The sequence below is a fragment of the Notolepis coatsorum genome (assembly GCF_963971535.1).
Source record: "Notolepis coatsorum genome assembly, chromosome: 3".
Taxonomy (NCBI): domain Eukaryota; kingdom Metazoa; phylum Chordata; class Actinopteri; order Aulopiformes; family Paralepididae; genus Notolepis; species Notolepis coatsorum.
In genome coordinates, this window is record NC_140167.1 from 190,447,146 (window position 1) to 190,465,409 (window position 18,264).

The following is an 18,264-nucleotide window of genomic DNA, read 5'->3' on the forward strand; positions in this document are numbered from 1 at the left end:
ATGTCACTGAACTGTGTAAAGAAAAGTGTCCCAGTTTTGTAGCTTTTTTTTTTTTACTTACATTTTTTTATTAAACATTTATAGACAAACAACATGACATACAATAACATCAACATGACATACTATAACATCTTAATACTTCCTGGTAAAATGTTCACTATACTGTTGTTGGCAACAGATACAGGTTGGGGCCCATGTGCTGCTGCTCAGCAAAGCGCTGAAGAAAACAACCCTTAATATAATAAACCAAGCAGCGGGTTAGAGGGACACCCTCACATGTTGCCTTACATTCTAACTGACAAACCAACATGTCCAGGTTTCCCTTTAATAACCCGCTGTGGGAGGGGCTTTGGCCAGGAGGGCTGTGGTTGGCTGGGGTGAGGCTAGGTGGGCGGGGTTAGAGGACATCGTCACTCTCAGCGGTGTGTAACTGGGCGTCGTCTGCATCCGTCATACTGCTCTCCTCTACCTCCGCTGATGGCCGAGAAACACACGAGAGAGAGCGAGCGAGCGAGAGAGAGAGAGAGACAAGAAGGGGGAGAGAGACAGACAGACATGGTTAGATTAATTGTTGCGACTGTTTTAACGAAATGACCAGTAAGAAATTAATATAAGGTAGACCAATGATTTATTATTATAATAAAACAGGTAGCTCAAATCAAGCAATCTGATTGGTTCATAGCCGTGGGATATTGAGCATAATCCACAGCTATGATTCCAATTCCTTTTCACAAAACCATGGTTTAATCAGTATCACTCCACGTCCGAGGACAAAAACGTTAGCCGATCTGGTCTACGGGGGAGACTGGGGCTGGCGCATGCAGATCGGGGAATACCTCGTGTCACGGGACGGATGTATGCCCATATATGGACCAAGAGGTTCAAAATGTCGGTTAGCGTCATCCAAACCCGACGGATAAAGTGATGGTTTTATTCAGATTATTGATACTTCCACTAATCCATTTGCACGCATCTAGGGACATCTATGGACCTAAATTGTAACGAACCAAAGAGAATGTTAGAATATAAAACACTAATGACTATAAGCTAAAAGATGCCACAAGCTCATTCAGTTACTTCTTGAGAACAAGTATAGTAAAAAGCTAAGCAAATTAACAAAGGGAAGATTATTTAGAAATGCCAAGATCTCCTCTATTCGCAACCGGATTGAGTCAACATTCTTTTCTACATTGTATTTTATGGCAATAATGTTAGTTTGTTTGACCCGTGATATATAAAAACGATATTCCAGTCAATGCTAATTAAAGTGGTTTCTTACTTTGTCGGCGGCTGGTGTGCACTGGGTAGTGTAGTTTTATGAAATGTAGACCACCATCGAAAGCCCTGGGTCTCTTATCTCTGTACTACAATGATTGCATGAGTGCTAGTTCTTCTGTCTAAATAATCCGTTTTCCAGTGCAATGCAGAGATTTTAGTTATTTCACTAATAACTTAAAATCATTGCTAAACAAACGTAGTGCTGAAAATATACACCGACTGGATATGGTTAGGGTCTTTACTATTGGCTACATTTGAAAAAGAAACATCACTTAATACGGACTAGTGATCCATTTGTGCAACGTTAAGGGGTAGGCTAGTATTTCCCATACATGCAGTGAGCCAAATCTCAAATTAGCACATTCCCCAAATACACAAGGGGATAATAAAGGCAATCATTAGACTCACTACTATAGATAGTTGTTGAGAACGGCATTGAAATCATTAATGGAACCATGTGGCAGAATGGCTCATGTACAGTAATGCAATTTAAAATGTGAAGAGTATCGAGTCATTAACACTTTGGTTGCCACGGACGCTTTGTCGTTAGTTCATGCCGACCTTTGAGTGTTTGCCGTTTTTTTTTTAATTATTATTGGCTATTTGAATTCATATTTCATCAATCGAGCCTCGGGTTAGTGCTGCAGAGTCTCTCTGAGCTCAATTGGGAAGATACCGCCCCCTATCGTCTCTCCCTGTGTAACTGCACCCCATTACTTTAGATTGATGCAGGGGGAGTGGTCAGTTTCCTCATTTCACTTTTTCCGTCGAGGCATCTGAAGAGCAGCGTTGCGTTGTTATTATGGGCTGAGCCGCCACGCAGGATAATGACGCCGCGCGCACGCGCGCGCGCACACGCACGCGCGGCCCCGCGCGCATGCGCATATGTTCCCTCGCGCACAATAATACACTTTGTTTGTATAGCCTTTCATACAGAAACTGCAGCTCAAAGTGCTTCACAACAGAATTAAGACAGGCATAAAATGAGCACATAAAGTGCAGACATATAAAATCAGTTTTTCACATTAGGATCTAACATCCCAACAGGCAACCTTGTTTATGGTTTGATTCAGTTTTAATATAAATAATAAAAATAAAGAGAAGATTAATTAATTATCTACTCAGTCCCGAAGTTTGTGATGTAGATATGGAATGTCCCGGGTTGCTGCTGTTTGCAGAGTGTGTTGTTGTCCGGGGGTGAGTGGTGGTGGGTGGGGGGTTGAACAAAGAGTCCCAGACTGGTTGAAGACACCAGCCTATAGCGGCTATTGTTATGATAATGCGAGGTAGCGCCGCAGGTAAACACAACGATCCGAGCCGAGCGCAGCGCGTTCTCGCGAGCGCGTGCATGTGCGTGCACGCGCTTCTGCTCAAATCTTTAATACTCAGTGAGGTACCACTGAGTGGTACCCCGTGCCATGAACAACGCATGCCTGCTGAAGAGACCAAGTGATCGCCGGCCATCAGAACAGCGACGATTATGTATTTACAGTACCAACACTAATCAATAAGCGTGATCGATATTTGTAATTGCGATCAGGAATTGGAATAATCTTTTTGGATAACATCTGATCTCAGGTAAGGAATTTATTTGACCAGTTAGGATAATCGGACCAGTTTTCACGGAGATATTTGCTTTTGCCCTATGCGTGCGTGTGTGCGAGGTGATTCCTGATGAGGAAATGAGAAGCCTCTATAGCGTGAATAAGTACACATATACTATCGATAATCTAGCGTTTATTTGTAAACGATCATAAATAGGCCGAAAAATGACGTTCGTGTATGCTAGAATATTCCAGTAAATGCCGTTTATCACGGAATCTATATATTTTCCTTGAAAACGAGGGATTTTCAAAATGCTATAAAACGAAAATAAACAGATAAAAAAACAATCTGTTTCGACAATGTTGACTGCAAACAAGTCATTGGAAACCCTGTTGAATGCTATGTGTCTAATCTGCCTGTCGTTTATCAATGTTAAATGGCCGGCACTGAAAGTGTTAAACAGGACCTCCATTTGTGTTAGTATAACAAGTTACATGGCAGTGTACCAGGTGACTTTTTTTACATTAACAAATAAACTATATATTATAGCACAATAGGGCTGTGCAATATGGACAAAATCTTCTATCACGATAGGGAAATTTCACATCGAACTATATAATACTATAAAATTGGATAATACCACAGCTTGATAACTGACAACTCAGTGAAAGTAAATAAAAACACAAGGTACAACTGAAGGCAAAATATTTGGTCCTCCTCCAATGGTCCATGAAAACAGATTTAAATTTGTATTAAATAAAACACGATGCAAGTGCAGATAACACTTGGACTCTTGCGAGACATTTGTATTGCTGCACGCAGGGAGATGGAGGTTGGGAAAACTAAAGCACTGCATACCATCAGTTCCAACTTCCCAGCGGTCGTTCTTTATGGCGCCTCGCTGGTCGACGAGCATCCTGAAAGGCTCAGGCTTGGTGGGCTCAGTCACCTTCTTCTCAGGCAGACCAACCACCTCATGGAAGTTTGGCAGAAGCTGGGCCTTGAATTTGGGTACCTAACGACAACAAAGTCAAAATAGGTCAGGGCAGAGGTTGTGTCTATATGAAGTTCCTGCACATTTTACAATGTGAAATTCCTTCCTGTACCATTTGTAACATCAGCCTATCTCCATTGACCAGCACTGCACAGTAGGGTTGGGTACCTTTCACATTTGAACCAACCTTTTTTCTGTACTTTAGTCTCTAAAAATGTAATCTACGTACCTCAGTAAAAAAAAAATCAAATAATTATCATTATTTATTTAGAACAATGTTAATCATTATTTATTTAGAACAATGTTAATATATACTGTATATAATATTGTAGCAAGCGTTGTCTGCATCTAGCTTTGTAAAGTAACACTTGCGGCCGTTTTCGGCTTGCCATTGAATGAAGTCCATATTTTTTTTATTTTTTTTTTACAGTACCGAAATGTGTTCGTTTGTTTTGTCCTACCTATCCTGTACCGTGCTTCCTAGGGGTGTAACGATGCATCGATTTGAATACGTTAGAATCTATTATAATCGGAAAAAATAAATTGTACGTTTTTTTGTGTGTATTGTTTTTATTGACCTAGTGCATTCATGCCGAGTGATCAGTTCCCCCAGCCACATTTTCATGATGCATTGAATCGTTGCCTGAAGAATCGTAATCGATTCGTTGCGAGGTCGAATCGTTACACCCCTACTGCTTCCCCTATGCTTCTCAATTAAAAACCCTCTGAGGTCTGGGCTATTTTGTTTTTGTGTTTGTGTGCCCCCCCCCCCCCATCAGTTGTACAAATCAGGCAGATACTTTTCAATCTATGTCAAGTTATGAATCATGCCGATAACACACTATGTATTCCTTAGATACAAGCCCACAAAGAAACTGGAATAATTTCTCTTCATATGCTTATTGACTACTTTACCCAGAAAGCAATGCAAGCCAGCAATGTTAGAGGTCAACAATTTAAAACCAAGCATGAGTCGATCAGAGCTTCCGACATGGAGGTATGGTCACTTTTCCGCCTGATGCTTACCATCTTTATGCTACGGAGATACACGTTTCTAAACATATTAAACTTTCTCTGCATATTCTCACACTGGTAACAAAGTAGCCTACTGGATCCATGGTCTCTAAATGGATTATTTGGTAGCCGTTACGTCTGCACGTCTGTCCACGACACTCAAGAGTGAAAGTACTCAGCCCCTCCTCTACGACTCAAGTGTAGTTCTTTAGACAGCAAGGGAAATTATACAGCCGGACAAGTTAATAATTAACCCATTTACAAGTCGTATTACATTTAGCAAATAAGGAAACCGATAGAACACATCTATGAAAAATTCTCAGCCGAGATGAGGCCGTTTTCACACCTTCGTCAAGGTGTAGCAACAGTTAAACAACAATCACAGAAGACAGGCAGGAAAGGTAGGAGTTAAAGAAGGTAGGAGGAGTTAAAGTGGACATTCATGAGACTCATGAGACTCAAATCAGCTCTCTGGCATCAGTTCACAACATGAATGCCAGAGTGAACATCATTGTAGAGCAGGGGTCTCAAACTCACGGCCCGCGGGATGATATTTTGCGGCCCCCTACTTGACATCAAAGTTTAGTGTTAATGCGGCCCGCGCGCAACTGTTTGCCGAGTCGTTGCGCAAGAGTTGGAAGTTTTATTTAATCACTTGTAGTCTACAAGTGGAAGGCAAATGCATCTTCGCCATCTCCTCTGCGAGCAGTGCTCTGCATGTCCGGCTGCACTGCCACTCTGTGTACTCTGCTCTGGTCCAATCACATTCAGCGTCCCGTCAGCATTTTCCCCCCCTCACCCACAGTCTGCGAATCAGATGCAGAGTAGGGCGGGTCTTAAACAGTCAGAGCAGAGTTGACAGCGCATCTACAGTAGCCTCGCTCCCAGTTTTATCTCCATGAGATAAGTAGCTATTAGCCTAGTTTCGCCAGCAGGCAGAGGCAGCCAGCAGAAAAATATGGCACGTTCAAAGATGGTCAGTAAAAGAAAAGTCGACTGCAATTCAAAGGTGAATGGACTGAAAAATATGCATCCCGAGTCCCAGGACCAACCAATGTGACTAATATGCCAAGAAACGGTAGCAATTTGAAACGCCACTACGAAACAGTTTATTTTAATGCAACCTTTCCTCAAAATTCAGTGCCAAGAACCACAAAAATAAATGGAATGAAAATCATATCAAGCTGCAAGCAGAATTATTGTTAAATCTATGTCACAACGAGAAAAAGCAACCAAGTCCTCACTCAGTGGCAAGAAGCCATTCTCCCTCTTCAGTCCTACATTATTTTATTATGTATGCATCAGTGATGGAGACCATGTTTGAAGGCAAACAAATGCAAATCCCGCTCGCACAGCAACCAGAATAACTGAAATACTGGCTGGTGATTTGATTAAACAGCTTTGTGATAGAATAAAAAAAAAATGCAGTGCATTTCCATAGCTGTGGATGAGTCCACTGAGAAGGCTATGTTCTGAAGAACCGTTCATGTTCTGAAATGTTATTGCTAAAGATTGGATCAGTTGTACTTTTTTTTGGAATACCGGTACTTTAATCCCTTTTTTTGTGGAATATTTGATGCGGCCCAGCCTCACCCAGACTCTACCTCCAGCGGCCCCCCGGTAAATTGAGTTTGAGACCCCTGTTGTAGAGGATATACCCATGTATTAAAAAGAAAAAAATTCAGCAAATGTCTTATGCAAATGATTCATTAGTCAATATTTCCATTGACCAATCAACGGTCTTCAGTATAGAATTGTAACTTTGCTACCTGCGCCAGAGCAGTAGCTAAAATTGGCACGTCAGTTGGCAGTGGAAAAGGATAAACAAAGCCTCTTAAGTTTCGCCGTTGCATAATATTATGACAAGAAATATTCCCTTCTGGACATTTCAGAAAAGCAAAAGGGGTGAAACAGAACACATCTCCCCCTCTACCTCTTCATTCCTCATTCCATCCAGTCTCTTCTCCTTCAGGACCCTCCTCTCTTGCTCCCTCTCTTCAAAGGAGAATGGGCAGACGGCCACCTGAGTCACCTGAAGACGCGGCTGGAAGGGAAGGCCAAAGTGGGGCACTGGGTTGGCCTTGATGGGGGGTGGCAGTTTCACCTGAGGTAAAACAGCATAATATTATGACAAGAAATATTCCCTTCTGGACATTTCAGAAAAGCAAAAGGGGTGAAACAGAACACATCTCCCCCTCTACCTCTTCATTCCTCATTCCATCCAGTCTCTTCTCCTTCAGGACCCTCCTCTCTTGCTCCCTCTCTTCAAAGGAGAATGGGCAGACGGCCATCTGAGTCACCTGAAGACGCGGCTGGAAGGGAAGGCCAAAGTGGGGCACTGGGTTGGCCTTGATGGGGGGTGGCAGTTTCACCTGAGGTAAAACAAACAATAGGCTAATAAATGGATTATATTTTTTGTCCAAAAGAAAGGGCACTGGATAAGAAACAAAGCAATTACTAGATATGCTGCTCGCTGTGCCATTTATACAACATTTTTCCAAATACAAAATGTACACCCCTCAATGTCTGTCCTTACCTCTTCAACCTTGCGGTCCATGCGCACTCTGTTCTTGAGGGCAAAAGCTGGAGACTCTGGGATAGTAGCATGGATAACTTTCCTCATTGGAACACCCTGTTGACCATGACAGCAGTGAGTTAGCATGACATTTATTCATGACATTAAGTCTGCTCCAAATATAAGGAATATGACAACTGAAGAGCACACAAAAGTGGTGGCTATGGGCTGAGACCAAGACTCACCACAACTCACTCTAGGATCTTGGAGGGTATGGACTGAGACTAAGGGGCCTTTCTCACTCACCTATTGGGATCGACAGCGCCCCCGGGGACGGGGGGGGGGGGGGGGGGGGGGGGGGGGGGAGTGTTCTCACTCAGACGGACACACCCCTCTTGGGATCGAACCGGCGCCGATGTTCTACCCCGCGCTGAACCTGGGCCGCTTGGAATAGGTGGCTTCTGATGCGGGCCAGTGGGAGCGGGGGGCGTGACACACAACGTCGTTACTGTAATGCTTTTCATGCTCGCTTGAATTTTGGGCAGATAAAACCACACAGCAACAACTGGACAATACCCACAAAAACGATATTTATGGGCAATTTGAGAGTTCAGACCGCAACCAAAGAAGCATGTGGAGCCTCACATGGATGAAAACAAGCCACGTTTCAAACAGCACTTCCCTGGCTCGCATTAGGCCTGGCAATTTTGTTTGCCATGCTATGTCTATACATAGGTTTCTTGTTCAATGCATTTATTTCCATTAGACCAGTGGTGCCGAACCAGTCGGCCGTGGTCGACCAGTAGATCAATGACATGGAATATAATTGCCACGAGCGATGGGATAATGTGCTGAACAGGCTCAGCTAACTAGCGTTAGCCGTTAGCTTAGCGTTTGCCACATTCAATTCACGTTAGTATGTAAGCTAACAAAATCAGCGCCGACGAGACTAAACTCAGCTTTTGGTGTTCAATTGTGTTGATGTTAGTTTTGTTTCATCAACAAATGAGGCAGAACACAGTGAATGTATCCGTTGTTTATTGCACGTTCTTTGCTGAAAAATAAGTGCTACAGGCTATACTAGACTAGGCTAAGCTAACTAGCATTAGCCGTTAGCTTAGCGTTAGCCCTGGGAAACGCTCAAAAAGCGAACTCTACAACACCATCCATTCGTGATAAAATGGGGTGAGTTATATTGACAAGGCTTGACAACAGAGGTTCAAATATAACTTCATATTTATTGGTTATTTGTTTTTTATATCAGCATCCAGTCTGCTGGATCCAGTCCAGCTGCTGGACAGGCTAAGGTAACTAGCGTTAGCCGTTAGCTTAGCCATTGCTGTATACTATACTTTCTTGTTCGAATGCATTTATTTAGGGCTGGGCGATATGGAAAAAAATCATATCGCGATAACGATATGATAATTTTATTTCTCGATATCGATAATTATAAAAAATAAAATAAAAATAATTTTTTTTTTTTTTTTTTTAAACAACAGATGTATGTTTATTTTGCAGCAATTCTTTGTCATTGCCGCCATCTTTAGTGTTACATCCCCTCACACTCCAGTTCTCAGGCTGCAGCTGGTTTAAAAGCTAAAGTAAACCAGCTTCTCTGCTGGCTGTGGCTCCAGAGGAGTTGAACAGTTCTGGCTCTGCTAGTTTATTTTCGATCTTTTGGCGCTTTTTTGGTGGACAAACCACCGCACATGTGCACTGTGACTCGTGACTGGAGTCTAGTTCTGCTAGCACACATAGCCTACTGTGTACAGACGGTTTCAAAATGTATTTTAAATTAGAAAGCAAACAAAATAAATGGACAAGAGAAAAAGAAATCTGAATTTGGTCAGTATTGTCATTTGGACAAGCAAAGCCATTACTTTAAGTTGCAGGCAAGAAAGACAAGTCTGTCCACTGTCTCTGGTTTTAAAACTGCCCTGTTGCAGGGAAAAAAAAAAAAAAAAAAATCGATATTCGATATCGATTATTAAAATATATCGCGATATTTATCGTTATCGTTATATCGCCCAGCCCTACATTTATTTCTATTAGACCAGTGGTGCCCAACCAGTCGGCCGTGGTCGACCAGTAGATCAATGACATTCAATATAATCGATGCGAGCAATGTTACTAGTAAAAGGCTAAGCTATCTAGCTTTAGCCGTTAGCTTAGCGTTATCGTTAACCCTGCAAAACGCTCAAAAGCGGACTCTACAACAGAGTTCCATTCGTGAGAAAAGGGGGGTGGGTTATATTGACAAGGCTTGACAACAGAGGTTCAAATATAACTTCATATTTATTGGTTATTTGTTTCTTTTATATCAGCATACAGTCTCCAGTCTGTATGTATCTTAACACACTTCCTGTTTACATTTTCGAGCGTGACATCATCGCCTACAGCAAGCGTAAACGCTCAAAACTCAAACCGTAAACAGAACCCGGAGCGAACCAAGACTGAAGTGTGTACACAAACTAGAGGGGGGAGAGGGAGGGGGGAAGTTTGCATACGATCCGGAATGAGGACAGTACGAAATGGAACGGAATCGAATGGGTGAGTGAGAAAGGCCCCCAAGACTCACAACTCCCTCTAGGATCTTAGAGGGTATGGGCTGAGACCAAGACTCACCACAACTCCCTCTAGAAGGGTATGGGCTCAGACCAAGACTCACCACAACTCCCTCTAGGATCCTGGAGGGTATGGGCTGAGAGTGGAAAGTGGGCTGCTTCTCCGTCTCATCAGGCTTCTTGGTGGCTTGTCTCTCCTGGAGCCTCTTCTCAATATGCAGCTGGAAGGCCTCAATCTTGGTGGACTCCTTGGCTGCCGGTTTTTTGGGGTTCAGCGCACTCTCCAGGATCTTCCTGTTCAGCTCCCGGGCTTTGAACTTAAACCTGTGGAGAGGAGCGGATATTTATTAGCCATTAGAAGGGCCATTCCGAGTTGAAGGCGGATAGAAGCGGTGAGTCACTGGTTCTGAAATAGGTTTGATGGGCAGGTATTTTGTTCTCTCCCCAATTAGTTGGCAAGAAACACTGCTTTTTATCTCCACTCGTTCATACACTAGGCCAGGGGTGGGCAACCTGCGGCTCCGAGGCCACTCTTTAGCCAATCAGCTGCGGCTCCCTGGACCAATTTTTTTTTTTCCTTTTTTACTTATTATTTTGGAGATAGACGTCATACTGTGACACTGAAATGAAAAAATATTTCATCAACTAAGATATTTAGTCAACAAAAGGCTTACGGTACCTGTATGCCTGATATGTGGTGCGAAATTTGCGAACAACGAAAGATTTACTTTTTATTTTATAGATTTTCCACAAATAAGGGAAGGACTCCAATAGAGCTGCATAGTTCAGGGTTTTATTTCAAAGTAGGTCTACAGATGCCAGTGTTTCTTCTCCTTTTGTGTTTTATTTCAAAGTAGGTCTACACATGGTAGTCTTTTTTCAAAGTAGACTACTTTTTATTTGATAAATGTTCCACAAATAAGGGAAGGACTCATACTTGAATAGTTCAGGGTTTTATTTAAAAATAGGTCTACACAGCCAGTATTTTTTCTCCTCTTCATAAGAGTTTGAGGTTTTCCTTTGTTATAACCGGTAAAAACAGCAATAAAAAGTCAATTTCTTTTTGTTGCTTTATAATCCCATTAATGCAACAAACTGTGTGCTATGAGTATAAAGTATAATAAATCGCAAATTACTTTGGGTATGCAATTCAGGCGTTTTATGATAAATGTGGGGTATGCTTGGGGATATATAAAACGTTATACACAGCGTTATCTTCATTTTAAGGGTAAATAGGTTGTGCGGCTCCCTGAGCATTTTATTTTGTGGGATGGGGGGAAAGTGGCTCTTTTGATAGTAAAGGTTGCTGACCCCTGCACTAGGCTCATTAGAACGGCCCCTTTGTGGTTAAATACAAACTTGTGATAAATGTAATCAATTTGACATGCATAACTCATGAGTTTTGAAATGTAGAGACAACCTTGCAAACGCCTTCTGCGCCCGTTATATGTCCAATAACGTGGAAATCAGTCAGGCGTGTAGTATTTACTTACTTATGGAGTTGATCCACCTCCTCGGCCTCGATCTCTGCGCTACTCTTCGCGGTGGTGGCTCTGGTCCTCTGCCTCGTCATCAGCTGAGGTGTGTGGGGGATGGTCGTCTTCAGGTGCTTCCCCTTTAGTGGGGACGGCCCTGACAAACACACACAGGGCTTAAGTCTTAGGATAGTTTTGGCTCTGTAATACCAGCACAGGATTTGAAATGAAGCAATGATTTAAGCAAGTTCAGATTTAAATTTAGGGAGTTTACATTCATATCAGGTGAACAGTGTAGGAATCGTAGCCCTTTTTGGCATAAGATGGTGACTATATTAACACATTGGTTGCCAACAACGAGATTTCTCGTGTTAACTCGCCATGCGTTTCTTGTATGAGAAACTTCCGAATGTTATCTTTCAAAAGAGACTAGGCTTATGCATGTGCTATATGAGTATAAAGTATAGTATTTGCAAAAAAAAAGTCCTCAAATTGCCACTTTTCGGGGTGCCTGTTAATTAAGAGGTTAAGATTAGAGTGCCAACGTAACGAACGAAGGTCCGAACATTGAAACGTTGGCTCAGCCCTAGAGGCAACAGTGCTAACCACTGCGCCACCATGCCAACTGAAGAAAAGAAACTCCCAGGACACACCTCTCTCCTGATTCTTGCGGCTGCGTAGGTGGTAGCGCTCAGGGGTGCGTTTCTGGAACTGCTCTACTTGCTGGGCTATGGACACATAGGCATCAGACCCCTCCACCTTCCTCTTGTTGCCCGTGGAGAGGTTGAAGGGCTTGGACACCGTGGCTTTAGGAGCCTTTGACTAAGAACGGGGGAAACAAAATACAAGACACATGTCAATAGTGAGGGTGAGGAGTTCCACAACAATCATAAATAGTGATGCACGATATATCGGCCGATATGGCAGTTTTTTTTTAATACGGTATCACTTGCCGAGCCGATATTTATATATATATATATATATAAAAAAAAAAAAAAGTACATGTTTTGGCCTTAAATAGTTTCAAAATATCAGTAATTTCTGAAAATAAGTTACAAAAGTTTAAAAATAAAAAATAATGCGTTTTGGAAAATAGCTCCATCGACATCTGTAAATATATCGGCCAGAACAGCAATATTAATATCGGTTATCGGCCACAATTTTCACATCGGTGCATCACTAATCATAAATATATCGGACGTGTAGCGATATGAGAAAATGGCAGCATCTGCCATCTTAAGCAAAGGGGCAAAGTGCTTACAGGGGAGCCGTGTTTGCGGAGTTGGGTCGTGAAGTCCACCTCCTTATAGTATGGGTTTGCCAGTGTGCCTGCCTTCGCACGGCTGTCAGTGCTGAAGTTGAACTTCTTGGGCACAGTTATGCACAGAACCAACTTCTTTGGTGGTGGATCTGAGGGATGCAAGAGCAAGGCCACACAAATTCAACCTATAGACTTATTTGGACCTTACAGTGATAGACATAGCAGGGCTGTACAGTGCGAGATATATGTTGCACGTGCTACACTGACGTCAGTGCGATGAATGGATTTACTTCAGTAGCACTGGTGCGATGGCCCGTGCGTGTCGCGCATAAAAAAAAGTGTGATGGTATTAAGTTGAATGGCCACGGCGCCACGCTATTCCACTTGGTAGTTGTAGTCTCATGCGATTAAAAACAATGTCCTGTCTGCGTAGAGTCCATATATCAAACACCAAATCCCATAATTCCTAGCGAACAATATGCCAGCGAGTCGCAAGCTCAATGTACACTGAGTGACTTCGACAAAATGAAGCGCTTTTTTAAAGGTATTAAATCCAACAAAAGAAGGATTAGTACAAGATCAAAACCCCAAACGAGCCAGAGAGGGACCACCGTTAATAGAAACGAGACAAGGAGAAGATTAACAAGATTTACAGATATAACGCAGAGAGGAAGCGCAGCCATTATTCCGTCACTGGTGCCGGGAGGCTCTGGAAAAGATCCGATCACACCTATATTGTGGGTAACAATATCCTAAAAAGGGATAACATTAATAAACATAATGCGTCCCATCGACACATTCTTGCCCGGGATGCCTTCAACGCTAAACAAAACCCTGAGCGGGCCAGCACCCTCTTGCACTCACTGAGTAAACAGGCGACCAGAGCGGAGGATGCTGATCTCCACAAGGTAAAGCTTAAGATGAATGTGGCATATTGCATCGCCAAGGAAGAAATGCTGTTCACTAAATTTAAGCCGCTAATTTTACTCTGTAAAAAGAACGGAGCCGATATAACTCCATCGTATGACAACCACGTCCGATGTGGAGAGATGATCGAGACGATAGCAAATGAAATGAATCTGAAAAAGTGGCCAGCAGACATGATGCTGGAACTGTGACACGTGTGCACGCACACACTTGAATAATTATAATACATTTATTTGGTTCCACAAATATGTACAGGTGTTTGTATGCATTATATCCATTTGTTATGTTGGTTTCTAGCTTTCCCTGTAATCTGAGTCCACACCAGCACTGCCTGGTCTCAGACTGCTTCTGTTATATGGTTATGTCCTTGTTTTACATTATGGGCAAATAAAGGAGAATTTGTCTGAAAGCATTTCTTGTTCAAGTTTGGATTTTGTGTGCCCTGTATGCAAGATTCATGTCCCTTGACAGTCACATACCTATTTAAGTAATGAACTGCACTACTTGTGGTTGTTTTTAGAGACGTTTTATACTCGCGCTACAAGATTTTGGCCTGTGGTACAAAACCATCAACCTCTGTAGCACAAGTGCTATGTGCAAAAAAAGTTAACGTACAGCCCTGCATAGGGCTGGATATCGGATTACACAATTTTGACTTTGATTCAATGAGACTGGTTTCAGGGGGCCAGCACCTGCCATTGTTGTGAAAAGATGTAATTTGGTCAACCGAGTGACATCGGCAGGCTGGGAGGTGTGCCAGAAATAACATCCACCGAAGATTTAAAAGAGTGCTTGGGATTTTACGAATTGATTAAACTCTCTGGGGTCACGACTCCCGTTTGCTCCTGCATGCGGTAGAACAAAGGTGACAATCGCCGAGAGGATTCCTCAGAAATGCCCAAACTGTCGCGCATTTCAGAAATCGGTCAAAATAGATAAATGGCATTTGAGTTCTTTGAACTGTTCTACAGCCGTTTCCTTATTTGCAAAACATAAGACTTGTAAATAGGTTTAATTCTTGCTAGATTATATGGCTGAATTATCCCGGTTACACTACACATACTCAGACAGAGCATGTGTGTGCATTGAATAGGTGTCAGACCCCTGCAGAGACTGTCGCTAACTGATTTTGTCGAGTCAGGTAGCGTTCTGTCGGGAAAATTGATATCTATAGACAGGGTTTGAAATTAACGGGGGCTTGGGGCAAAATGCCCTCAAATTGACCAAATGCCCTCGAAAATCAGTTAAGGGGGGCAATAAAAGCCCCCCGACAGTTTACTAATTATATATATATAATTATATATATGCTCTACAGTGCGAGCATTTCCCTCGTATTTGGCCCTAATAATATGTGTGTGTGCAAACCGGAAAAATCTTTTCCTTGCAGAGTGAAGATTACAAAACAGTTCCGCTGTTAATAGTTAAGAAACTGGACTGAAATTCAGTTTTTGGGTGGAATGCAAGGAGGGAGGGAGGCGGGGCCCGCTGCGTGTTACAGGGTGCTTGAGAGGTGCGAACACAGACAGACGGAGAGCTCTGCTTTTCAGCAAGCATGCATAGTGCTGTGTAACATTAAGTTACACTGCCATCTTAAAGTTAGCAAGCTAAGCATCTGCATAGCGCGACCTGTGTAACGTTAAGTAACTTATGTTCGGCGGGGAAAGACCATTTCATTTGTAACACAACTCCAAAGAATAACATCCAAATTATCCTGATGCGCATTTCCTTCATTCCACAGCGCTGAGCACGCAACGTATTTCATTGATCGATCTGACAACACAACTTGCCCTCAGGGACAATCATATTTAATCTATTTAGATAGAGTATGTATGTATTATTTACAGATAATTGAAGGTACCTCAAAACATGAAACCAAGCCATGTCACACATAGTGTGTGTGTGTGTTACTTGAACAATTGTCACTCTGCTCCTAAATTTCTGTGTGCTCCTAAATTTGCATTTAAATTTTATTTAGGAGCACATGTGCTCCTTGGGAAAAAGGTTAGCGTAGAGCCCTAGACATTAACATTACGTTATCAAACATAGGGACGAAGACTGTAAAAAAAAAAGTGTCAACAATGTTTTATAATCTTTATGTTAATTTTCATTATAAAAATGTTGTGCCCCCGAAATACAAAAAAAAGCCCCCGAAAATCAATTAAGGGGGGCAAAAAAAGCCCTTGAAAAGAAATGTTAACTTATTTGCCCAAAAGACGCTGTAAAGATAGTAGAGATGTTCCGATACCATTTTTTCCTTCCCGATCCGATTCCGATACCCAAGCTTTGGCTATCGGGCGATACCGATAATGATCCGATACCAGTGCATACATTTAAAAAATTATATATATATTATACTTTTTTTTTTTTTTTAGCTACAGATACTGTTTTATATATACAGTTTTTTAGTAATAACTAGAAAGTAATGGTATTTATTCAACAACAGGTGATTAGATTAGTATTAGCATCATTAATCAATGAGTATGGGGCTGCGGCACTGCAGATATACCCTACTCCAATGAGCCGCACAGACGTTAGACGTTGTTGCACTTGCTACCCAGTCTGTTAGCTAGTAGCAGATGCTCTGGCTAGTAACGTTTGTGATTTTCGATGCAAAATAAATATTCAACATTCTCTTTTCCTTTGGCACTTGCTGTACGGCTTGCAGGTCTGCAGCCATTATTGCTGGATTATGAATAGCACCAACTTTAGCCAAGGTACCGTTATCAAGCTAAGCTAGCTGACCTAGCTCATCTTCCCTGCATTGACATTTGATAACGCTAGTCAGTAGCTACTCGACTACGATTCACCGTGGGTGCATTATTGTTGATAGACGGACAGTGACAGGTCCTGGAGAAAGGACAGGCCATCATCTGATTTGATGTAACATTAAAGTGGAGATGAAGCATAGCGATAAATACATATTCCTAGCATCACATTAGTATTTAGATAAGCCACAGAAAAAAAATCACGTTATAAAAATAAGCAGTTTCTAAGAAAAAACGATTTGTTATGTGCATTTTTGAAGCATTTATCATTATGGGCGCGGCCATTTTGTTGCTGACGTCATTGGGCTGGTTTGGTGTATACACTGCTGGTTAGCTGCCTATAGTGAATGGGTCAGTCAGTAAATAAAATGTTGCCTACAAAACAACGGGACCGCGGTGGTTCTGTTTGTATTGCTCCTGGCTGTTCAAACTAATTTTACCATGTGAGAGAGAGGAAAGTTGGTTAATTTCCACAAACTACCAGTGAAAAAAACAGTGTTGTTGGCACGTTGGCTCAGGCTGGCTGCACTCAGGCGGCGCGACCAGCCTGTTGGACTGGGAAGGAGGATCTGCAGCGAACACTTCATTGCCTCGGATTATGTTGTTGGGGTGGGATGTTTGTCCAGAAGACCACTAATCAACTGAAGCCGGACGCGGTTCCCTCGGTCTTTGACAGACAGACCGGCCCAGGCAGTTCAGCGTCGCGGAGCATTCAGCCTGCTGGCTACCTAGATCCACTTCAACCAGCCGAGCGTCGGGAGCTCCAGCAGCTTGTCGATGTGCTAATAGCCTCGGCAAGCTAACGGTAGCTGGCTACACAGATTGTCGGTGTGCTAATAGCCTCGGCAAGCTAACGGTAGCTGGCTACTGTAGTAGAATTCCAGCCAAACTGGTGTTCATTGTACTGTATATCATGAAGCACAGAATGGCGAAAACACAGAGGTACAATACATACACTTTTCTCCCCCCCCCCCCCCCTCCTAAAGTACAAGAAACGAGACACCTCTGACTTGGTAATGCGGCTGTTGGTTCGGGCTTCCTCAAATCTCTGTGGAGGGGGGTTGAAACAAGCAGACGCTTATTGAGTAGGAGACAGTGTCTCGTTTGATCCTTCCTGGGAAAGTCAATAACATGGGTGATTTTACAACCCAGGGCCCTAGGCCATCTGTTCCAACAATGAAACTGCCATTTGAGATGCCAGTTTGTCTCTGCTGAAAACAAAAGAGCAGATAACCATCACAGATCAAAAGAAAAGACCATTTGAAACCACATCGTGACACAATTCGATGTAAAACGTCACGATAAGGAGTTAGCCAATAAGAGTTGAGAGTACGTGTCCTCCAATAGGAACACTCGAGGAGAGGTTGGAAAACGCCCGCTTGCCGTAACATTAGAGGCGGAGCCTAAATTTGATATTAGCAGACTTCGTGCTAGTAGAGGCACAACAACAGACCCGAACAGAGACCCAGGAAGCGACAAAGAACACACACCCTTTTTCTCCACAACAGACTGCAGCAGAGAGACGGCCGCGAAAACCTACCATCTGAAGAAGCCGAGACGAGACATAGATATTGAATATTTAGCCTAAAGTCTGGTGAACCTCGGCATAGTGAGGTCTTCCATCAGGTTTTATTGCAAATTGTTCTTTCAAATCTTTGATTTGTATGGATTGAAATCCTTTTTATTAAACACGGATTCCTTTTCAAACTGCTCAGAACTCGATTTCTTCAACCGCCGCGCCGTGTTCTCTGAAGGTGTACGGGCAGAAAACCATCACATACATGGTTATCTGCATTTGTAGCTAAGTAGTACTTCAAAGAGCTTTTTAAGGTTTAAACACAGCGCAGAGTACGAAGGTTAAGCTAGGAAGTTACTACAATTTTGGTGCTGTGACCCTTGAATAGAAACGTCCGTTTTGAACGAGAA

General features: G+C 42.6%; 1 protein-coding gene across 1 annotated transcript in view; it reads right to left on the minus strand.

Annotated features, from left to right (window-relative positions):
* Window positions 1–397: 397 nt before the first annotated feature.
* Window positions 398–18,264, minus strand: part of LOC311226105 (targeting protein for Xklp2-B-like) — a gene marked incomplete at both ends in the record, with an annotated part of 33,990 nt that continues 16,123 nt past the window's right edge. The window contains 8 exons of the mRNA XM_084311480.1: window positions 398–474; window positions 3,682–3,838; window positions 6,765–6,935; window positions 7,368–7,463; window positions 10,015–10,234; window positions 11,404–11,542; window positions 12,039–12,207; window positions 12,647–12,795. Coding sequence (XP_084167606.1) covers window positions 398–474; window positions 3,682–3,838; window positions 6,765–6,935; window positions 7,368–7,463; window positions 10,015–10,234; window positions 11,404–11,542; window positions 12,039–12,207; window positions 12,647–12,795 — 1,178 coding nt within the window. The remainder of the gene's footprint in view (window positions 475–3,681; window positions 3,839–6,764; window positions 6,936–7,367; window positions 7,464–10,014; window positions 10,235–11,403; window positions 11,543–12,038; window positions 12,208–12,646; window positions 12,796–18,264) is intronic.